This window comes from Sapajus apella, unplaced genomic scaffold, assembly GCF_009761245.1.
Source record: "Sapajus apella isolate SASKATOON/1434 unplaced genomic scaffold, GSC_monkey_1.0 scaffold59, whole genome shotgun sequence".
NCBI classification, from domain to species: Eukaryota; Metazoa; Chordata; class Mammalia; order Primates; family Cebidae; genus Sapajus; species Sapajus apella.
In genome coordinates, this window is record NW_022436999.1 from 12,170,788 (window position 1) to 12,196,167 (window position 25,380).

General features: G+C 37.6%; 1 protein-coding gene across 2 annotated transcripts in view; it reads right to left on the minus strand.

Moving 5' to 3' along the window:
* Nucleotides 1-25,380, minus strand: part of MNAT1 (MNAT1 component of CDK activating kinase) — a 224,023-nt gene that overhangs the window by 113,536 nt on the left and 85,107 nt on the right. For both annotated transcript variants that reach the window (XR_004259113.1, XM_032245937.1), the window contains exon 6: nucleotides 20,053-20,178. Coding sequence is in view for 1 of the 2 variants with exons in the window: in XM_032245937.1 (XP_032101828.1) it covers nucleotides 20,053-20,178 (126 nt within the window). In the remaining variant the exon portion in view is untranslated. The remainder of the gene's footprint in view (nucleotides 1-20,052; nucleotides 20,179-25,380) is intronic.

Consider the following 25,380-nt stretch of genomic DNA (forward strand, 5'->3'; position numbering starts at 1 on the left):
CCATTGCACTCCAGCCTGGGCAACAGAATAAGACTCCATCTCGAAAAAAAAAAAAAAAAAATCTTAATAAAGATGTTTGAAGTCCTTTAATATATGTTCTCTGACTATAACGAAAATAAATAGAACTCAATAACAAAAAGGTATTTAGAAAAATCTGGAAATATCTGTAAACTAAACAACACATTTCTAAATAACCCATGGGTCAAGCAAGAAATCAAAAGTGAAATTAGACAATGATTTGAACTCCAGGAAAACACAACTGTGAGGGAGTATAAGGAATGGGATCAAGGGTCCCAGCCGCTGCACTCTGAAATCCATTTCTGCATTTACACCAAGGCCATGATTCCCATGGGCTGCTTCCAGCCAATGACTGAGTGAAGCAAGAATACTAACGTACTTCCCAAGTTGGGTGATATGAGACTTCTCTGCCAGAAAACTTTGGCACAAGAACTCCCCAGGCACCTTGCCAAACTTTCCTTAGAAATAAACTGCAGTCTGAGATGCTTCTATCTAACCTTAATTCTTTCTTAACTTGGGGTCAAACCTATATGATAGCCTGATGACTCTCTTAGTCTCCTATAGCTCCCATTTCATTTTCTCACACAGGCATTTTTCCCTAATATATTTTTTGCACATTTAAACACATGTTGGCATCTGCTTCTCTGAGGACTCCAACTGTTGCAACATGTCAAAATTTTGCAGATGTAACCAAAAAAATTCTTAAAAGAAAATGTGTAACATTCAATATCTATAATTTAAAAATTGGAAAGACCTCAAATCAATAATCTAAGTTTCTTTCCCAGGATCCTCAGGGTGAAGCTTTTCTAGCCGAAAACCTCTGTGACCTGTAGCACCTTTGCCCAAGTTTTGCTTGGGCCTGCTAGGCTCATACACCCACTCAGCCTGATAGGCTGTGTGTGGCTCATGCCACTGGCCCAGATCCCATGCCTGCTAAAGGCGAGTCAGGCACAGAACAGCGAGGGATACATGAGGGAGCAAGTGCAGGGTCTGGCAACTGCACACAGCCAGACATATCAGCTGCTTTGGCAGGAGGGGCAGTTCCAGGCACTTGCTCCGTGCAGGCCTGAGGTTGGATCAGATATATCACAAGTGGCTTCCACTGCAGGCACCCACGTCTGGACAAGAGTAACATGGTAGCACTGGAAAGCTTGGAGATAACAGAAACTACAGAGCCCCAAAGAGGGTGTCATAGATCTGGCTCCAGGAGCCCCTAGGGCTAGGTTCCGTGAAGGGCTGCAGCAATTCTCTCCTTCTCATTGCCCCGAAACATGGAGAGCAGGGGGATGTATTTCAGCCCTGTTTGTGTTACTGCTCTTTCAGTCCCACCATTCGCCAGGTCCAGAGTTCTTATCCCACATCCAGGAAGAATGAGGTATGTGGGCAACTGGAAGGTGAAAAAGGCAGAGAGGAGCTTTATTGAGCAAAAGAACAGCTCTCAGGAAACCGGAAGTGAGCAGCTCCTCTCCACAGGTCATCCAGACAAGTGTCAAGCTCTCAGCAGAGGGAAGACCCAGAGTGGGTAGCTCCTTTACACAGTTGGTAGTCCCAATGTCTGTGTGAGTCTGGCTGGGTCTGGGATTTTTATGGGCTCAGAAGCAAGTAAGTGCATGCTGATTGGTCCATAGATAGCCACAGGCAAGCTCAGAAAGAGCAAGTTAAGTTCTCACTCTGGGGCTGCTGATTCCACTTAGAACTGACAGCCCAGACCCAAGGCTTCAGACTATTCCTGGCTTGAAGGTGAGGCTTCACTAGGGACTCAAGCCTTTCCACCCAGGAGCCTATCTGCCTCCTGCACCATCAATCATGTTGTCCAGGGCACCCACTCTGTTCATGGGAGGGGCACCTACAGGCACACACAGAGCCACACTCAGGAACCCCTCGGCCTCCCTCCCATGCTTCTCATTACCCAAAGTACAGAGGGGAATGAGGTGGCAGGGGGCTGGCATGTCAGTGCTGCCCCAAGCACAGGCATGTCCCAAGCACGGGCACATTCCGTCAGGCTGACAGAGTGCCCAGGTTTGGCCACAACATTGCTCTACCCTGGAACGAGCTCGGGGACAGGAAGAGGCCAGGCGGCAGGAGCGGATACTTCTAAGCCTGGAGGGGAAGTGGGGCTTCTGAAGCCCCCGAGAATGCAGGAATGCCTGGGTCCACAGTCACAGGTTAACAGCTACAGCTGCCACCAGGAGCATGGGGCTCCTGCCCTGTCAACTCAGAAGGGGTCAGGACTCCACCTGTTCTTGGCTCCCACTGGCTTCATGTAGAGGGCAGACCCAGCCACACCTTCCCCCACTGCAGCTGGTATCTTTGCAGTGACTGCTGCTGCCATCCCTTCCACCTTTAGAAACTAGAAAAACAAAGCAAATTAAATCTTAATTAAAGAGAATAAAACAAATAATGAAGACCAAATATAAATGGAATGGAAAACAGACTAACAGGAAAAAAAAAATCAGGGCTCAGCATAGTGGCTTACACCTGTAATCCCAGCACTTTGCAAGCAGAAGGATTGCTTGATCTCGTGAGTTTGAGACTAGCCTGAGCAACATAAGGAGATCCTATCACTCCTTAAAAAAAAAAAATCACCAGATGTGGTGGTGCATTCCTGTAGTCCCAACTACTCGGAGGCTGAGGCAGGATAACTGCTTGAGCCAGGGAGGTAGAACCTCCAGTTAGCAGTGATCGCTCCCACTGCCTTCCAGCCTAGATGAAAAAGTGAGATTCTGTCTCAAAAAAAAAAAAAAAAAAATCATTTAGCTGGACGTGGTGGCTCACGCCTGTAATCCAAGCACTTTGGAGGCCAAGGCAGGCGGATCACCTGAGGTCAGGAGTTCAAGACCAGCCTGAACAACACGGTGAAACCCGTCTTTAAAAAAAAAAAAAAAAAATCCAAGAAAACAAAAACTGGAAACTGAATCTCTGAATAGATCAAGAAAACTGATAAACCGCTAGACACGCTGATCAGAGGGAAAAAAAGGGAGAGGATATCAATTACTAATATCAGGAATAAAAGAGGAACATTACTAGAGATTCCTGTAGAAATTTCCCAACTTATAAAGGCTATAGCTCTTCCCTATGTTTGTTAGAAGCCCATTATTAAAAATTCTCAATCTCAAGAACCATATTAAAATGCTTGATTAACCCAAGGAATCTTATTTAAATCGTATAGATAAAAGCTCTTGGTCCCTTTAAGACTATTTAACACCTCTGAGCTCAATATCCTAAGAGTCATAAGTTCTAGACCACAATGAGACCAAATCGAAACAGACAGCAAAGTAGGGACTCAGTGGAGGCTCCAAACTACCATTGCAGCATCTAGGAAAGGCTCTGATTAAAAGGAACAAAAGTGGGCAAAATGGCCGAACAGGAACAACTCCGGTCTGCAGCTCCCAACAAGATCAATGCAGAAGGCAGGTCATTTCTGCTATTCCAATTGAGGTACCTGGCTCATCTCACTGGGACTGGATAGACAGTGGGTGTAGCCCATGGAGGGCAAGCCAAAGCAGGGTGTGGCATCGCCTCACCCAGCAAGTGCAAGGGGTCAGGGAACTCCCTCCCATAGCCAAGGGAAGGTGTCAGGGACTATTCTGTGAGGAATGGTGTACTATGGCCCAGATACTATACCACAACTCGCAGGCCAGGAGATTCCCTTGGGTGCCTATGCCACCAGGGCCCTGGGTTTCAACCACAAAACTGGGCAGCCATTTGGGCAAGCTAGAAGAAGTTTTTTTTTCATATGCCAGTGGCACCTGGAATGACATCAAGACTGTTCACTTCCCTGGAAAGGGGCTGAAGCCAGGGAGCCAAGTGGTCTAACTCAGCAGATCCCATCCCCATGGAGCCCACTAAGCTAAGAATCACTGGCCTGAAATTCTCATTACCAGCACAGCAGTGTGAAGTCGAAGACCTGGGATACTTGAACTTGTTGGGGAAGGGGCGTCCACCATTATTGAGGCTTAAGTAGGCAGTTTTCCCCTCACAGTATAAGCAAAGCCTCCAAGAAGTTTGGATTGGGCGGAGCACACCACAGTGCTGCGAGCCTGCTGTAGCCAGACTGCCTCTCTAGATTTGTCCTCTCTGGGCAAGGCATCTCTGAAAGAAAGGCAGCAACTCCAGTCAAGGGCTTATAGACAAAACTCCCATCTCCCTGGGACAGAGCACCTAGGGGAAGGGGCAGCTACGGGTACAGCTTCAGCAGATTTAAACGTTCCTGGAGGCTGGCTCTGAAGAGAGCAGTGGATCTCCCAGCACAGTGCTCGAGATCTGCTAAGAGATCAAGTAGGTTCCTGACACAGATGCCTCCTGACTCGGAGACACTTCTCAGCAGGGGTCAACAGACACCTCATGCAGCAGAGCTCAGGCTGGCATCAGGCAGGTGCCCCTCCAGAACAAAGCTTCCAGAGGAAGAATCAGGCAACAATCTTTGCTGTTTTGCAGTCTCCACTGGTGATACTCAGGCAAACAGGGTCTGGAGTGGACCTCGAGCAAACTCCAGCAGATCTGTAGCAGAGGGGCCTGACTGTTAGACAAAAAAACTAACAAATAGAAAGGAATAGCATCAACATCAACAAAAAGGATGTCCACACAAGAAACCTATCCAAAGGTCACCAACATCAAAGACCAGATAGATACAACAAAGGTAGATACAACCATGAAGATGAGCAAAAACCAGTGCAAAAATGCTGAAAATTCCAAAAACCAGAACACCTCTTCTCCTCCAAAGGATCACAACTCCTTGCCAGCAAGGGAACAAAACTAGACAGAGAATAAGTTTGACAAATTGACAGAAGTAGGCTTCAGAAGGTGGGTAATGACAAACTCCTCTGAGCTAAAAGGAACATGTTCTAACCCAATGCAAGGAATTAAGAACCTTGAAAAAAGGTTACACAAATTGCTAAGTAGAATAACCAGTTTAGAGAAGCACATAAATGACCTGATGGAGCTGCAAAACACAGCACAAGAACTTTGTGAAGCATACACAAATATCAATAGCCAAATTGATCAAGCAAAAGAAGGAGTATCAGAGATTAAAGATCAACTTAATGAAATAAAGCACAAAGACAAGATTAGAGAAAAAATAATGAAAAGGAATACACAAAGCCTCCAAGAAATATGGGATTATGTGAAAAGACCAAATCTACATTTGACTGGCATGTCTGAAAGTGATGGGGAGAATGGAACCAAGTTGGAAAACACTCTTCAGGATATTATCCAGGAGAACTTCCCCAACTTAGAAAGACAGGCCAACATTCAAATTCAGGAACTACAAAGACCACCACAAGGATACTCCTCGAAAAGAGCAACCACAAGACACATAATCATCATATTAACCAAGGCTGAAATGAAGGAAAACATGTTAAGGGCAGCCAAAGAGATAGATCAGGTTACACGCAGATCTCTGCAGAAACCTTACAAGCCAGAGGAGAGTGGGGGTCAATATTCAACAATCTAACAGGAAAGAATTTTCAACCCATAATTTCATATCCAGCCAAACTAAGCTTCATAAGCGAAGGATAAATAAAATCTTTAAAGACAAGCAAATACTGAGAGATTTTGTCAACACTAGGCATGCCTTACAAGAGCTCCTAATGGAAGCACTAAGTATGGGAATGAAAAATTGGTACCAGCCACTGCAACAACATACCAAATTGTAAAGACCATTGACACTATGAAGAAACTGCATCAACTAATGGGCAAAATAACCAGCCAGCATCATAATGACAGGATCAAATTCACTCATAATAATATTAACCTTAAATGTAAATGGGCTAAATGCCCCAATTAAAAGACACAGACTGGCAAGCTGGATAAAGAATCAAAACCCATCGGTGTGCTGTATTTGGAGACCTATCTCACATGCAAAGACACACATAGGCTCAAAATAAAGGGATGAAGGAGTATTTACCAAGCAAAATGGAACGTAAAAAAAAAGCAGGGGTTGAAATCCTAGTCTCTGATAAAATAAACTTTAAACAAATAAAGATTTTTTTAAAAGGGGGGGGTATTACATAATGCTAAAGGGATTAAGAGCAACAAGAAGAGCTACCTATCCTAAATATACATGCACCCAATACAGGGGCACCCAGATTCATAAAGCAACTTCTTAGAGACCTACAAAGAGACTTAGACTCCAACACAATTAAAGTGGAAGACTTGAACACCCCACTGTCAATATTAGACAGATCAACAACAATGAAAATTAACAAGGATATTGAAGACTTGAACTCGCCTCTGAACCAAGAGGCCCTGTAGACATCCACAGAACTCTCCACCCCAAATCAACAGAATATACATTCTTCTCAGCACCACATTGCACTTATTCTAAAATTGACCACATAATGGAAGTAAAACACTGCTCAGCAAATGCACAAGAATGGAAATTACTGCAGTCTCCCAGAACACAATCCAATCAAATTAGAACTCAGAATTAAGAAACTTACTCAAAACTGCACAACTACATGGAAACTGAACAACCTGCAGGAGTTGTGCAGTTTTGAGTAAGTTTCTTAATTCTACTGGAAGTTGTCATTCAGGAGCAGGTTGTTGAATGAAATTAAGGCAGAAATAAAGTTCTTTGAAACCAATGAGAACAAAGACAATGTACCAGAATGTCTGAGACACAGCTAAAGCAATGTTTAGAGGGAAATTTACAGCACTAAATGCCCACAGGAGAAAGTGGGAAAGATCTAAAATTGACACCCTAGCATCACAATTAAAAGAACTAGGAAAGCAAGAGCAAACAAATTCAAAAGCTAGCAGAAGACAAGAAATAACTAAGATCAGAGCAGAACTGAAGATAGAGACACAAAAAACCCTTCAAAAAAAAAAAATCAATGAATCCAGGAGCCGGTTTTTTGAAAAGATTAACAAAATAGATAGACCACTAGCCAAACTAATAAAGAAGAAAAGAGAAAAGAATCAAATACACAAAATAAAAAATGATAAAGGAGATATCACCACTGACACAACAGAAATACAAACTACCATCAGAGAATACTATAACATCTCTATGCAGATAAACTAGAAAATCTAGAAGAAATGGATAAATTCATGGGCATATACAACCTCCCAAAGACTAAACCAGAAAGAAGTCAAATCCCTGAATAGACCAGTAACAGTTTCTGAAATGGAGGTGGTAATTAATAGACTACCAACCAAAAAAAGCCCAGGACCAGACAGATTCATAGCCGAATTCTTCCAGAGGGACAAAGAGGAGCTGGTACCATTCTCTCTAAAACTACTCCAAACAATAGAAAAAGAAGGACTCCTCCCTATTTTATGAGGCCAGCATCATCCTGATACCAAAACCTGACAGAGATACATAAAAAAAAGAAAATTTCAGGCCAATATCCCTGAGAAACACCAACACAGAAACCCTCAATAAAATACTAGCAAACTAGCCTGGCACAGTGGCTCACACCTATAATCCCAGCACTTTCAGAGGCCGAGGCAGGCGGATCATGAGGTCAGGAGTTAAAGACCAGCCTGATTAATATTTTTATTCTACTAAAAATATAAAAATTAGCCTGGCTGTGTGGTACACTCACCTGTAATCCCAGCTATTCAGTAGACTAAGGCAGGAGAATCGCTTGAATCTGAGAGGTGGAGGTTGCCGTGAGACAAGATCACACAAGCTTGGCAACAGAGTGAGACTCCATCTCGGAAAAAAAAAAATACTGGCAACTGAATCCAGTAGCACATCAAAAAGCTTATCCACCATGATCAAGTTGGCTTCATTCCTGGGGTGCAAGCCTGGTTCAACGTGATGGTAATCCATCACATAAACAGAACCAATGCCAAAAACCACATGATTATCTCAATAGATGCAGAAAAGGCCTTCGAAAACATTCAGTACCCCTTCATGCTAAAAACTCTCAATAAACTAGGTATTAATGGAACATATCTCAAAATAATAAGAGCTATTTATGACAAACCCACAGCTGATATCATACTAAATGGGCAAAAGCTGGAAGCATTCCTTTTGAAAACTGGCATAAGACAAGGATGCCCTCTCTCACCACTCCTGTTTAACATAGTACTCAAAGTTCTGGCTGGGGCAATCAGGCAGGAGAAAGAAATAAAGGATATTCAAACAGGAAGAGAGGAAGTCAAATTATCTCTGTTTGCAGAAGACATGATTGTCTATTTAGAAAACCCCATCGTCTCAGCCCAAAAACTTCTTAAGCTGTATAAGCAATTTCAGCAGTCTCAGGATACAAAATCAAAGTGCAAAAATCACAAGCATTTCTATACACCACAATAGACAAGCAGAGAGCTAAATCATCAGTGAACTCTCATTCACAATTGCTACAAAGAGAATAAAATATCTAGGAATATAACTTACAAGGGATGTGAAGGATCTCTTCAAAAAGAACTACAAGTCACTGCTCAAGGAAATAAGAAAGGACACAAAGAAACGGAAACACATTCCATGCTCATGGATAGGAAGAATCAATATCATGAAAATGGCCATACTGTCCAAAGTAATTCATAGATTGAATGCTCTCCCCATCAAGGTTCCATTAACTTTCTTTACAGAATTAGAAAAAAGTACTTAAATTTCATATGGAACCAAAAAAGAGCCCATATACCCAAGACAATCCTAAGCAAAAAGAACAAACCTGGAGGCATCACTCTATCTGACTTCAAACTATACTACAAGGCTATAGAAACCAAAACAGCATGGTACTGGTACTAAAATAGAATTATAGACCAATGAACAGAACAGAGGCCTCAGAAATAACACCTACTTCTACAACCATCTGATCTTTGACAAACCTAACAAAAACAAGCAATGGGGAAAGGATTCCCTATTTAATAAATAGTGCTTGGAAAACCAGCTAGCCATATACAGAAAACAGAAACTGGATCCCTTCCTTATACAAAAATTAACTCAAGATGGACTAAATACTTAAACCTAAGACCTAAAATCATAAAAACTCTAGAGGAAAACCTATGCAATCCACTCAGGACATAGGTGTGGGCCAACACTTCATGACTAAAATACCAAAAGCAATGGCAACAAAAGCCAAAATTGACCAATGAGATCTAATTAAACTCAAGAGCGTCTGCTCAGCAAAAGAAACTATCATCAGAGTGAACAAGCAACCAACAGAATTGGAGAAAATTTTTGCAGTCTATCCATCTGACAAAGGGCTAATATCCAGAATCTACAAGGAACTTAAACTTACAAGAAAAAAAAACAAACAATCCTATCAAAAAGTAGGTGAAGGATATGAACAGACACTTCTCAAAAGAATACATTTATGCCACGAACAAATATATGAAAAAAAGCTCATCATCACTGGTCATTAGAGAAATGCAAATCAAAACCACAATGAGATACCATCTCATACCAGTTAGAATGGCAATCATTAAAAAGTCAAGAAACAACAGATGCTGGAGTGGATGTGGAGAAATAGGATCACTTTTGTTGGTGGGAGTGTAAATTAGTTCAACCATTGTGGAAGACAGTGTGGCGATTCCTCAAGGATCTAAAACCAGAAATACCATTTGACTCAGCAATCCCACTACTGGGTATATAACCAAAGATTTATAAATCATTCTACTATAAAGACACATGTACATGTATGTTTACTGCAGCACTATCCACAACAGCAAAGGCTTAGAACCAACCCAAATGCCTATCAATGATAGACTGGATTAAAAAAATGTGGCACATATATACCATGGAATACTATGCAGTCATAAGAAAGGATGAGTTCATGTCCTTTGCAGGGACATGGATGAAGCTGGAAATCAACGTTCTCATCAAACTAACACAAGAACAGAAAACCAGACACCATTTGTTCTCACTCATAAGCGGGAGTTGAACAGTGAGTACACATGGACACAGGGAGGGGAACATCACACACCTGGGCCTATTGGGGGACGGAGGTCTAGCATTAGGGGAGGGATGGCATTAGGAGAAATACCTAATGCAGACGATGGGTTGATGGGTGCAGGAAACTACCATGGCACGTGTATACCTATGTAACAATCCTGCACATTCTGCACATGTATCCCAGAACTTAAAGTGTATTTTTTTTTTAAAAAAAAAAGGGAACAAAAGAAAGCAGGAATACATTCTTAACTCTATCCACCATTAGAAATGGAGGCTGGAAGAAGATGCCAAAAGCTCTCTCATACAGGAGTCTGTAGATAAAATATCTAGTAAAAACTACATAATACAAAATTAACAGTTATAGGTTGCAAACTCTAACTGCATTCACTATTCATTGGTCTATTATAGTTTTTATTTGTATCTATACCTATTTATACTTAGTAATCTTTATGACCAGGCATCCTGAGAGTTTTATAAAATTACTTCACAAAACAATCAGGAACTCTACAAAAAGGCAGAATCTCTTTTTTAAGAGTTGAGTAATTAAAGCTTAAAGAGGTTAAGTGATTTGTCCAAGGCCAAACAATTAGTATATATAGTAGAGAAGCCACAATTCAAACCTCTAATAATATTATAAGGACAACCTGTTTTAAATGATTCTGAAATAATAAAACTCAAATTTACAATTTTAATGATGAAGTTATTCATTTAATAAAAATTTTATTTAGTCACATTAAAACATTCACCAAAGGATTATCTTAAGTTTAAAGAATCTCCATTTCCTTTAAAATAGAATGGAATTGGCCGGGCGCAGTGGCTCACACCTGTAATCCCAAAATTTTGAGGGGATGAGGCAGATCACCTGAAGTCGGGAGTTTGAGACCAGCCTGACCAACATGGTGAAATCTTGTCTCTAGTAAAAATATAAAAGTTAGCCAGGCATGGTGGCAGGCACCTGTAATCCCAGCTACTCGGGAGGCTGAGGCAGGAGAACTGCTTGAACCTGGGAGCTGGAGGTTGCAGTGAGCCGAGATCATGTCATTGCACTCTAGCTTGGGTGACAAGAGTGAGACTTTGTCTCAAAAAAAGAAAAAAAAATAGAATGGAATTAACCAAATTTCTATTTAATTGCATGCAACTCTTCAGGGATATCCATGTGAAAATCAGAATATACTATAACTTTAGTGAAATAATATCACTGGAGACATTTAAAAGCTAAGAGAAGGTAATCACCTGATACTCACCTAGTTAATTATGTGGCCTAATAAGAACTGATAAGACTATTACTAATTTGATTTACATTTAAAAACACATTATAGATTCAAAACAAATAACTTTAACACTACATGCCTATCACAAGATTTGAGAAAGAACACATGACTTCTTTAGTTGCTATACTTTGATTTACCACCTAAATGCAAATTATATATTTAAAATAGAATAAATAAATAATACTTGGTCAAGCTTTGTTTTTTGGTTTTTGGCAAATTGGTAAAGCATTATATATTAAAAATAGAATAAATTAATACTTGGTCAAGTTTTGTTTATTGGTTTCTGGCAAATTGGTCAAGTACCTAAGCTGTTTGGCACCTAACTGATGACTTAATATAATTGTTTTTTCAGATACAAATTGGTATTAATTTTCTATAACTCATATGTTTTATCAAGGTTAGATCTTCCAATGAGTTCAGAGGAATATGCAATACTTGAAAGCAAACAACTAAATACTATTTGTTACACTAAGAAAAGGAAATTTATATCACAAATGACTACTCTGCTCCCTTCTGGCTCACCCAGAGATAAAATATTTTTAAATTCTTAAACATCAGGGTTAAAATACTCAAAAAGTTTTCACCTTTGGTAATGCACAGTATGTTCCTTCATACTACTCCCCAAACCAATCACAGACTATCAAAATTACTTAAAAACAATTCTTACATTATTTTTGTTACATCCATAGGTTATCTTTGTGACTCTGTTTCTTTCCAGCTTGCATACAAACAAAATAGAGTGAAGAAGCACCAGATTCTCAGCCTTAGAGTCTTGTTGCTAATTTATGAGATTACCAATGTGCCTTCGCTTTAGTCTTTAGTTTCCAAAAGACTAAAATTTACTTGCATAGATATTTATTGACAAATTATCTAGTAATGAATCAAGGAAAGAAAAAAAACTTTCAGGTCTGTTCACTGGTTTAACTAAGAATGATGTAATGAAGAACAGTAACCATAACCATATGCTAAGAAACAATAATTAGAATTATTTGAAAAATGATACAGAAACAGAAGGCTGCATAATTACATTGATAAGATTTGGACCAAATAGATCAAAATAATTAACACCTGACCAAGAAACAAAGTTGTAGCTCTCACTTTAAGAGTTCAAAAACTATCACCACACAGAGGGCACAAATATATATAAAATTAAATTTCTGGCTGGGCATGGTGGCTCATGCCTGTAATCCCAGCACTCTGAAAGGGTAGATCACAAGGCCAGGAGTTCAAGGCCAGCCTGACCAATATGGTGAAACCCCATCTCTACTAAAAATTAAAAAAAAAATTAGCCAGGCATGGTGTCACACACCTGTAGTCCTAGCTAGTTGGGAGGCTGAGGCAGACGAATCGCTTGAACCTGGGAGGCAGAGGTGGCAGTGAGCCAGATCGCACCACTGCACACCAGCCTGGGCAACTAGGGCAAAACTCCGTTTCCAAAAAAGAAAAGAAAAGAAGTTTCTCCTACTTACACATAAAATAGTGATAAGTAGGCTGGGAACGGTGGCTCACGCCTGTAATCCCAGTACTTTGGGAGGCCGAGGTAGGCGAATCACAGGTCAGGAGTTCGAGACCAGTCTGACCAACATGGTGAAACCCTGTCGCAACTAAAAATACAAAAATTAGCCATGTGTGGTGGCACATGCTTGTAATCCCAGCTACTCAGGAGGCCGAAGCAGCAGAATCACCTCAACTCGGGAGGTGGAGGTTGCAGTAAGCCGAGATCATGCCACTGCACACCAGCCCAGTGACAGAGCAAGACTCTGGTTCAAAAAAACAAAAAAAAAATAGTGATAAGTAGAACTCACTTAAATACTGAAGTCACAAATTATATAATTTTTTAATTATACCTAACATGGCTATACCTATACCTAACATGGCTGTACCTAACATGGCTCCACCCGCTGAGAGTTTAATTCCTAGAAAACATACTTCAAATAATACATCTGGCACAGCCTATGTGAACATTCCTAATCAAAGAATGTTCACTGACTGACTGGACCGTACCTATGTGAAATATATAATAATTAAATCCTCATTTCTTAGTCATTATTTTATGCCCATTTTTAACCCTTCATTTGTATCTAGGTTTATTAAACAAATAAATTCAGTCTTTTCTGTCACATCTCAAAAAATCTGTTTCCAGAAACCTTAATCATATTTAGACATCCTTCCTTGAGTTCCTCTCCAAGTTGAGCACAACTGACTTCATTTCTTTGACTTCCTTTAAGTAGAGCAGATCAGGAAAAGAAAGTTATTATGTTGACTCTTAAATTACCTAGTCCATACAATCAGACCACTATTAGAAACAAAAGCTCAAATCTTAGTTCTCAGAGGACCACTGAATCAGAATGTATATTTATTAATATTTTCATTAATTAAATATGAGATGTAATAGAAAGAGAATGAGTTTCAGCAATGTGACCAAACTCCTCAAAGACTCAGTTTTCACATTTGTAAGAATAGGAATACCATCTATTTCATGAAGATATAAAAACAGAAAGTAATACCTATTATAAAAAAGAATTATTATAGGTCACAAATTCTTAAGCAATGTTTGTATTCTTGCATATCTAGCACCCAGGCTGTGCTGGCTTACAGCAAGCATTCAACAAAATCAACCCCTGGTACTTAATGTTACTTTTCCTCCTTCATTTCAAGATTGATTTTTCCGAAGAGTAAAAAATACTTCATTAACATTTAGACTTTCATCTGCATTCTGTGTCAGTCTCCATATTCAGTAAACAATCAACACTAATAAATTCACATAATTACTATGCCATTTAAAATTTTACCTTGCCCTTGAACCAACTGTGATTTTTTTTTTAACTTAGCCACTCTAGTGGGTACTTAGTGCCACATTATGATTTTAATTTGCATATTCTTTCAACAATCACTAATGAGGCTGAGGATTGGCTATTCTATTTTGAGAAATGCCTGCTCAAGACTCTAGATCACATATATGAGTTACTTATACCTTCTGGATCTAAGCCTTTTATTAGTTACATGTGTTGTAAATAACTTTTGTCCCTTTGTGACTTGTTTTTTCCCACTCTCTTAAGGGTGTTTTTATTGTTTTACTTTTCTATTATCCATCTGGAATTGATCCAGTGGAGGGGGGGAGTGTAAGATAGGTAATATAATACTTTAATACACATTGAGGGTAATATAACTTAAGTGTGTGACACAATACTTACAACAATATTCAGCATTTGGTTCAAGGGCATTATAAAATAATTCATTTCTATATCTAACTATGAAGAACAACAAACGTTAATGGTAACGTTATGGTTGCTAATTATGACTATTTACCACATGGCTAGCATACATTGGGCACCAGCTTTACAATTTTATGTATACAATATTCTGAACAATCATATGTAATTAAAAATTTCTCAACTTCCCAAATGAGAAAACAAACTCAGAGGAGTAAAGCAATATCTTATCCATGGAAACATATCTAATAAGGGTAAAGCTGAATTTTAAACCCATTATCCCCATTTTCTTTCCTCTATACTTTACTGCCTCCTAATTCGAACACTCTGGTAGTTCCTTATTGAGTAGTATTTTTCTTTACATTATTTCAAGATGTGTTAATACTTCCTAAATTTTAAAGTGTGAAACTGATCATGAATATCTGATATTATTTAACTACCTACATAGCCACGATCATATAAAACTATGTTAAAATATGAAGCCTCTGCCCTCAATATGTTTATAATCTAATAGCTAGCACACATATGACAAACAAAGAAGGCAATTTTAAAATTCAAAAAAAGTAGCTGGATGGGCAGTTGGGGAAAAAAAATGAATAGATACGTAAAAGGAAAAAGAAAAATATTCATATATTTACAAATCAAAGCTTGGCATTTTTGTATTTATTTCGTTTTTGGTTTGTTTGTTTGTTTGTTTGTTTTTTGTTTTTTTTTTTGGGGGGGGGGGGGTCTTACTCTGTCACCCAGGCTGGAGTGCAGTGGCGCAATCTCAGCTCACTGCAACCTCTGCCTCCTGGGTTCAAGCGATTCTCCTTCCTCAGCCTCCCAAGTAGCTGGGATTACAGGTGCCCACCACCATGCCTGGCTAATTTTTGAATTTTAAGTAGAGATGGGGTTTCGCCATGCTGGCAAAGCTGGTCTTGAACTCCTGATCTCAGGTGATCTGCCCACCTCGGCCTCCCAAAGAGCAGGTATTATAGATGTGAGCCACCGCCCCTGGCCCACAAGTACAGTGATTTCTTAGATATAAAAGGTAATGATGCAAGAACAAAAATCAAAGGTAATAGAAGTCTTAAATACCACTCAGAGAAAAACATTCAGAAGGACATAAAGGCAATTAAAGATAGAAATTTTTTTTCCTGTCCAAATCTATATGCCTTGCTGCAGAATGTTAAACATTATTAAAAACAAATAAATTCAGAGTAAGATACAGCTTCAGGCAAAAAGAAAATCTGTACAAAACATTCCCCTTCCCAATCCCCACTCAAAAGTAATCATTTAAACAGAGAGCACTTTTGCTAACAAGCTCTCAAAGAATTCAGTGACAGCTAAAAAGTGAGCACTTGAAGTAGTGAGTTTTCAGTTTTAGAATTTGATCTCTTTGTCACTCTTCAAGGTTGTTGACCTTAAAGCCATGGTATATGACTCATCTGTTCATCCAATACTTTAAAAGGCAGAGTAGAGAGAGGTTTATTAATTTGCTTCAAGATGAGCTGAGATTGAAACGTCTTTCATCATTAAAAGTGTGCTCCTCAGCTGGGTGCAATGTAATCCCAGCTCTTTGGGAAGCTGAGGTAGGCAGATTGCTTGAGCTCAGGAGTTCCAGACCAACCTGGGCAACATGGTGAAACCCCATCACTACCAAAATTACAAAAAATAGCCGGGTGTGGTCGCACACGCCTGTAATCCCAGCTACTAGGGAGGATGAGGTGGGAGAATCGCTTGAGCCCAGGAGGCAGAGGTTGCAGTGAGTTCAGGTTGTGCCATTGCACTCCAGCCTGGTTGACAGAGCAAGACTCCACTTCAAAAACAAAAATAATAAGTAAAGTATGCTCCTGCCTGAGCACAATGGCTCACACCTACTATCCCAGTACTTTGGAAGGCTGAAGTGTTCCAAGATTGCTTCGGACCGGGAATTCAAGACCAGCCTGGCCAACATAGCTAGACCCTGTCTCTACAAAAAAAACAAAACAAACAAAAAGAAGTTTTTCTTAAAAATTAGCCCAGTGTAGTGGCATGAGCCTGTAAACCCAATTACTTGGGAAGCTGAGATAGAAGTAAGGCTTGAGCCCAGAAGTTCAAGGCTACAGTGAGCTAGGATCGCCCCACTGCACTCCAGCTTAAGGTGACAGAACAAGATCCTGTCTCTAAAAATAAATTGAAAATAAATAAATAATTTTAAAAGTATGCTGCTGAAGCAACTTTACCGCAATGGATATATTTCCTAATCTCCTCAAGGAAATAAATTTTCAGAGTATATTGTTCATATCATGTTCAGGTTAGCAGATTTATGAATCAGTGATCTTCAAAAGCGTTTACATCTGGCCTTTCCAACTCATTCCATTTTTAAATAAATAGCACATTATGAAGCACAGAAAGACCACCAATAACTATCTGTCAAGTTGAAAAAAGGATGTAGAGCTGATGCTTCCTCTCTTTAGGCCAAAGAAAAGCACTGAACTACCTAAGAGGTCTATCTAGGTTATATAAATTTCAAAATGTACCACTGGTAAAAATAAAAAGATAAGAACACAGAAGAGAAGGAATACATAAGCTGTAATTCTCATTGGTAAGGGAATGTAAAAATGTGGTAAAGTGTTAGAAATTTAGATATATCTATAAAAACAATTTTTTTTTGGCTATACACTGCATCAAATTCTTCTTGACCCAAAGGTGGGTCTCCCAATGGCAAAGCAGAATGCTATGAATTTAAGAAAAATGAGAATTTATTCTAAAAATTTTTGAATAATTACACAGTACAATATTTACTGTACCCACAAGAACACATAAAGTTATGTCACAGAACACATTCTGTCCTCCAGAAAGCTCATCTAAAATGACACTGGCATGGAAAATAGCAAATTGCAATACAAGGCAGGAGCTACAATATATAATAAAAGTACATATGAAATGTTAGGGAAGGCATCAGAATATGTAATTACATTCCACACAAAAGAGGGTTCATGAAAATCACACTTGATTGACGCCATAAATTATAAGTATAGGTTTCATAAGCAGTTAAACATATTCCAAACAGTAAATGCCATAAAGTCGAAGAAACTTGAAAGTGCTTCAGGGTCTTCATTCTATTAAATGTGAACCTAATATGTAAGATTCAGTCATTCATCCAAAAATATTTAATGAAGGTCCTCAGTGTACTAGAAAAGAACATCATTCTAGGTACATAGAATTTAAATTCTAGTGGTAAAGATAAACATTAAACAATGTACCCATAAGACACTTTCTGATAGTGATATATGTTATAAAGTGTTAAAAGGCATAACCTAGGCCAGGCGCAATAGCTCACACCTATAATCCTAGCCCTTTGGGAGACCAAGACAGGAGAATCACTTGAGCTCAGGAGTTTGAGACCAGCCTGGGCTAACATAGTGAGACCCTGTCTCTATATTAACATTTTTAAAAGCATAACATAATGGGGGTGGGGGCAGGAGAAAGATACTTTAGATAGAATAGTCAAAAGGTCAGTGTGAATTGCGCGTAAGGAGCAAGGGAGAGTAGGGAAAGCCTTCTCTTAACAGTATCTTTTGTCCATTTCTAGAAAATGCTATTTCTTACCTTAGGCCTTCTTTACTGCTCTTTGCCCGCACTTTTGCATGGCTAACTCCATTTTACCACTGACTTCTTAGTACAAATGTCACTTTCTCAGAGGTGAGAAAGTAGATGATTAATAACCTGAATTTTATTGCAAGTGTACTGGGAAGACACAGGAAATATTAAGCAAGTAGGTGATGATCTGATCTTTTTAATATTGTTTATTTACTATCATTCATTTATCTAGGAAACCACCCAAAAGGCTTATAGACTAGATTATGGGGTACACAGATAAATAGAGAGACCAGGTGGAATGTTACTGCAATAGTCCAGTAAAGAAATGATGGCAACTATCCTAGGATGACAGAAATGGAGAGAAGTGGGTAAATTCAAGATAAATTTTAGAAATTAAGTCAACTTAATACAAAAGTATCTAGATCTTCAAATTTTATAGTCAGGAACTGAGAAAAAAAAAAAAACAGTTGCAAAAGACTTGGGAGGAGTTCCTGTATCTTCTACCTTGACTATACATCGGATTTTATTTTAATATTATATAGACCATAAAAGGAAGAGAACTAGAAAACAGGAGCAGCTGATACACATTTGCTAAAGCTGAGGCAACAATAAAATTAGAGTAAATATAACTTTATCCACTGGGGTCAAAGGAAAGAAATAGTCCTTTGCCTCTTAAAATTAGAGTATTACATCTAATTTTAAAAATACTTTGTTAATGTTTTGAGACATTCATTCTTGCATACTCTTCATGCTCAATTTACAATAGGGGATACATTCCCGAGGTTTGTAGCTACATTGTGGCATCTGAATACTAGACTTCATTTCTGAAAATTAATGAGTTTACTGGTAAAACACCAGTAAACTTCCACCACTTCAATATTGCATGTGATTACCACTAACTTTGAAATGCAGGCATACAATGATAAAAACCAAACAAAAATTCTGCAGACTCTATCATCCTGAATTTTAAAACTATGTATAAAATGAATTTTATGTATGGAAAAGATAATGGAAAGATTTAAGGAATAAATTAGTATAGCCATCTGTGTTATCAACTTGTTATTATCAATAACAACTAGCCTCAATTATTGAGAGTTTACTATGAGCCAAGTATTATACTGTGTACGTTGTTCACATTATTTCTCAACAAGTTTATGAGATCGGTATTATCATCACCATTTTAAAGATGAGAAAAAAAGGCTTATTAGAAAGGCAAATAATTTTGTTGAGAGTTGAACTCAGGTCTGTTTGCATCCAAACTCCAAATCCATAACCATGACTTTGTAGTGCTGCCACACTTTTTTAAAATCAGTTTTTAATCAACATAGTTGTACATATTGTGTGGGTACTTTTGATATTTTAATACCTGTATGCATACAATATGTAATAATCAAATCAGAGTAACTGAGATATCCATAACCTCAAACATTTAACTTTCCTAACCACATTTTTTATGCTACCCTAATGAGACTTTTAAAAGATAATTATGAATTTGAATGTTACATTTTTACAGTGACTACATCTCAAACATCTAAATGTTAAACACATGTTAAAATTAGTATGCCAAAATAAATATTTTCTAAACAAAAAATGTAAAAGTATCAAAAATATCACTGGCTTATAGAATTTTTCTCTTGAATGCCAAAATAAACAATAATATATAAACAATACGATATAAAATAAACTTTTTAGAACCCAAATTAATCTATTCATCAGTCAAGAAACTAAAAATGGCTTTCAGATCTTTAAAAATATAAATGTGAAGAAGGCTGTTTAGAAGAAAACATTAATTGATACATTTGCTTTCCCATTTCATATTTGCAGATGGTAATTACTCTCCTAACAATATTTATAATTTTTTTAAAAATGTTTTTCTATACTATAAGCTTAAAAATGCAAGTAGAGTAAGAAAATCATACAAATCCAATTCACACACAAAGAAATTGTGTTGTATACCTTGAAAATTATTTGTTTCACTTTCCTCATACTGTACCTATCCATATTTCCAGACATCTAAAACTAGATCAGACACTGTTCTTAAACATCTGAACATTTCTGTTTACTATAGAAATTGTGTAACATCATAAAGCATAATCCTTGAAAAAATATCTTTCAAACAAGCAATTAAAACAAAGCTTACCATTTTGATGCCTGTGGAAAACGTCACTGGTTTTATAGGCTTGGGTTTCTCAAGCTGCATTTCTACTTGGGTAGATCTGTCTTTATGCTGAGCCAAAAGTAGAGCAACAGGAAGATCAGAATTCTCCTGTAAGAATAGTTTAAGTTCAATGTGAAACGTAAAAAGGGACAACTAAAAAGCAACAAGACTTTTATTTTAAATTGTGTCTTCTCCATAAGCATTTCATGTCAAACTAAATATTCACATTATGGAGAATGCTTTACAAAAAAGTATTAACATTCCATAATAAGAAAAGGCTGTTATAGACTCATAAATCAAAATAACCTGCAAACAAGCATTTTTATAAAATCCACATTAAAAGTTCCTATTTCAACTAGCAAGCCAATCACATTTATTAAAACAAAAAAAATAAGCTAATCAGAAAAAGAATAATACAAAGTACTATAACTTAGATCAGATGTTTTTCTAAGACGCATTATTTTTACCAACAAATTTAGACCAGTTTAAAATTGTTTCCCGTTAGATTTCACCTGAGACCATTTGGAAATGATCCTTGTTCTGTTTTGCACAATGAAACTATTGTAAGTACAACCAAAAGTATATTTATTTTCCCCTTTACTAACTTACTTTTAAAATTTAAGTCGATGTTTTTTAAATTAAGTAACAAAATGATAAACATTTTAATATCTTATATTAATTCTAAATCAGGGCCACTATTTAAACAAATCCACACAGAGACACATTTTAATACCATAAGCAAATTACTAATTTTTATATGTAGACTTTTTTTATTCTGTTTAACAAGAAGTCCTCTTACATGTTTAAAGTGCCATGGAGCTAAGGTCTAAACTAAATGATATCCAGACATTTTCCTTTCTGAGTTGTCAGAAATAAGACCCAAAAACATACGCAGAGGGATGTCAGGAGGGAGAAGAGATCTCTCTCTCTCTCTCTCATACGCACACATACAAACACGCGCACGCACACACACACACACACACACACACACACACACACACACACACACAGAGATTGAGAACTTTCTGCATCTATAAACAAAGATGAAAGTACAAATACATTTTTATCTCCTATACCAGGATTATGTGCTAAAACAAACACATTGTTCAAAGAGGCTCCAGATGTTAAAATAGTGAATACACAGAATTTGATCCTGAAGAAACTCTACTGTTAGCATTTCATAGCACAAAACAACATAGAGCAGATTTTAATTTTCTTTCCAAATATACCTAATTAATGTTTTAGGCATGAATGTGGTTAATTAATATACTTACAGGAACTGTTTTAAGGTTACAATATAGAAATAACTCAAACAGGCAACTTAATTTCAATAGAATTGTACCAGAATCAAGTTGCAAATCAAGATTTTATAATAGAAGTGCTTTGCAAGAGCAATGTTACAAAGATTAAAACTTTTAACAGTAAATGGAAGAATGCAAATTTTATTTATGTATAAGATGTAACCTTATTAAGGAGCAAAATCATTAAGACCTGGCTTTAGCAATAATGAAGAAAAAATTATCAAATGTAGTATGAGGAGAATATACTAGAATACCTTTTATATTCTATAGCAAAGCATTAATAATGCATAAGTAACTGTATTGCTATGATTCTTTGCAGCTATTCTAGATTTACATTAGAAATTTTATAATAAATTATAAAATTAAAGAACATTTTAATGGGCTGTGGCCAAAAATATCTTTTAAAAGCTATTATATCTTTTCACATGTAGAAACTAACAGAAGAAAAATAAATTTACTTGGCTAAAAAGTTAAAAGTATTGCTTTCCAATGTATACTCTAAATGAATTCAAGCGCTCTTCCTTAACTGGTATTTACTTTAAAAAGCAAAATTTCTTATATAAAAACAAGACAATGTATTAACTTCAAAAAAAATTTAAAAAGTTGCCAGTCAAGAGTTTAGATTGTTTTAATCCTGGCTTCACATTCAAGTAAAGGAAACTGAATGTTAAAGTGTCTTGGTAAACAGCTGAAATCTAATAAAAACAAACATTCTAAGGCCCTAAAATGAGTTTTGATACTGAAGCATAGAATTTAGTTCAAACCATTTTAGCACTCAAATTTTGAAGTATGGAAGCCTTACTAAGTATTAAACTAGAATTAAGCAGGAGCTCCAACAACAAAAAATATGAATAGAGTAAAATAAACTATGTGAAACATGCATGCTCTGGGGAATACCTAACATGCAGATTTAGCCTTTCATGTTATTTCATTCTTTGCATTACATTTTACCTTAAAAGGTTTCCTAACCTATATTAATTGCCAGAAGGCACACTGTTTAATATTTAAAGAAATTTTAATAAGAACTGCCTGTAATACTCATTAAAAGCTTCATAATGACCATTTTTAAAACATTATTTTAACTGACTTTAAGCAAGCCATCTGGCAAACAATATTTCTAATAAAAATCACCTACTGCGTTTGACAACAATATTAGCCCATACAAAATTTAAGGCATAAACTGAGGCGAATTTTCTAACAGGAATATAAAAAGATTTTAATAAGTCAGGACCTGTTTAAAAATCTTTTTCCAAACTGTTTTTTAAAATTAAATTTACAGTTAGGATTAAATAAATGGACCATTTAGCCAACATTATGGCAAATGCTAAGCCATAAACATTAAGACCATAACATTAAAATCCCGTCACATACAGTATAATGTAATGCGAATGCTTCTTAAAAGGTTAAAAAGTGACTTTTGGCACAAAGACCAAACCCCAAAAGAAGAGGAAAAAAATTCTAATAAGTAGTACTTGTGTAAATTAGGTCCAGAGAATAATTCTAAGATTTAAGCTTCTAGACATATTTACAAATGCTAATGCTTTGTTTTTTAAACAAAATCTCATACATGAACATATACAGAAAAAGAAATATATTCTTTTACTTTGTTAATAGGATTCAAGAAGATAAAAAGAAATTTAATGAATTTATTAGTCATAAAGATTTAAAGTATTTTAACATTATAACAAAAATTTTATAAAGACTAAAAAATAAACATAACAAAATCTTTAAAAATAAGTTTTAAAATGAAAGCCAGAAATTCCAACTGCGTATTCTAAACCAATCTGCTGTAATTAATTGTACTAATGAATACAGTAAATTACTAAGAATTATTTAACTACCATGTTATATGATCTAAACAGTGAGGGAAGTATGTGCAGTAATGACTTGCAGGTGAAGAAAACAGGAAGTGGGAAAAAGAACCCACAAAAATCAATATTAACTCCAGATTATACACAATGTACAACAAAGGTAGTTTCACATCTTGCTTCATGCCTCACTGAATCAAAGGGGAGCTTCATGCCAACAGCAGCTCAATGAGGCAGCAAAACAGTTCTTTTAGAATGAAAAGAATATATTGTCAGGCACGGTGGCTCATGCCTGTAATCCCAACACTCTGGGAGTCTGAGGCAGGTGAATCACGAGGTCAGGAGTTCAAGACCAGCCTGACCAAGATGGTGAAACCCCGTCGCTACTAAAAATGCAAAAAAATTAAAAAGGCGCGGTGGCAAGCACCTGTAATCCCAGCTACTCAGGAGGCTGAGGCAGAGAATTGCTTGAACCCGGGAAGCAGAGGTTGCAGTGAGCCAAGATTGCGCCACTGCACTCCAGCCTGGACGCAGAGCAAGAACCCATCTCAAAGAAAAAAGAATATGCAAGAATAATTGTTATGCAAAGCTGGCTGACCTCAAAATAAATCTAAAAACCTTTTTTATTAGATAGAACATAAAATATTAAAAGTATATTTTCTATCAAAGTTCTATATTTGGAATTCATTAAATTAATTATATAGAAGAGAAGCATTATTCAAGAAAGAGCATGTAACTCTTTGTATACAATAAAGGGAAGAATCTTTCAATAAAACAATTATAATTAGTAATTATATACTAATAATTAGTAACATCAATTTACTAATTCTTCTTTAATGTTTTTAATTTCTCGCCAAACATCTACAAAGATATAAAACACAACATGTCATTTCACTGTTAAAGCCATACCTCACACTTAATAGTTTCAAGAAAGAATTAATGAAGGCCAGGTGCGATGGCTTATGCCTATAATCCCAGCACTTTGGGAGGCCAAGGCAGGCGGATCACCAGGTCAGGAATTCAAGACCAGCCTGACAAACATGGTGAAAGCCCGTCTCTACTAAAAATACAAAAATTAGCCAGGCGTGGTGGCCTGCACCTTTAATCCCAGCTATTAGGGAGGCTGAAGCAGGAAAATCACTGGAATCCAGGAGGCAGAGGTTGCAGTAAGCTGAGACCTGGCTGCTGCACTCTAGCCTGGGTGACAGAGTGAGACTCTGTCTCAAAAAAGAAAAAGGAAAAAAAAAAAAAAGAACTAATGAAAGTTGCTAGGGAAGACATCATTATTCTATGTAATATGCTGCTGTCCTCAGTTTTGGAGTCAAATTCACATTCTACTCATAGAAAATAGAGTTTTATGACAGTATTTTCTATCTAAGCCTCATTAATACCCTTAACCTTGGAGAGAGATCCAAGATGGCTGATCACTAGCAGCTCGGGAACGTAGCTCCCACTGAAAGAGCAGAGAACGAGAGGACGCCACACTTTCAGATTAATTTTTGTTGCTCACCCACCAGGAGATTCCCAGCGGAGGAGCCCCACGTGTTGCCAACGCGACTCTTGAGGCTGGTGAGGCGGTTTTGCCGCTGCCTTGGAGCGGCGGTTCTTGGTGCAGAGTCAGAAAAGCACCATCAATCTTAAAGCCGCCGTTTTGGCTGGCGCAGTGGGTTGCTCAGATTCTAGCACCGGGAATCAACAAGTTGGACGTCCATTCAGAAACCCAACTATAAAGAGGGTAGTTATAAAGACCACAGATGGATAAATCTATAAAGAAGGGAAGAAAATAGCCTAAAAAGGCTGAGAATACCCAAACTCAGAACGCCTCTCCCTCTACAGGGGATCACAGTTCCTCATCAGCAACAGAACAAGGCCTGATGGAGAAAGACTGTGTTTCATTAGCAGAAGCAGACTTTAAAAAGTGGATGAGGCCGGGCGCGGTGGCTCAAGCCTGTAATCCCAGCACTTTGGGAGGCCAAGGCAGGTGGATCACGAGGTCAAGAGATCGAGACCATCCTGGTCAACATGGTGAAACCCCGTCTCTACTAAAAATACAAAAAATTAGCTGGGCATGGTGGCGCGTGCCTGTAATCCCAGCTACTCAGGAGGCTGAGGCAGGAGAATTGCCTGAACCCAGGAGGCGGAGGTTGCGGTGAGCCGAGATCGCGCCATTGCACTCCAGCCTGGGTAACAAGAGCGAAACT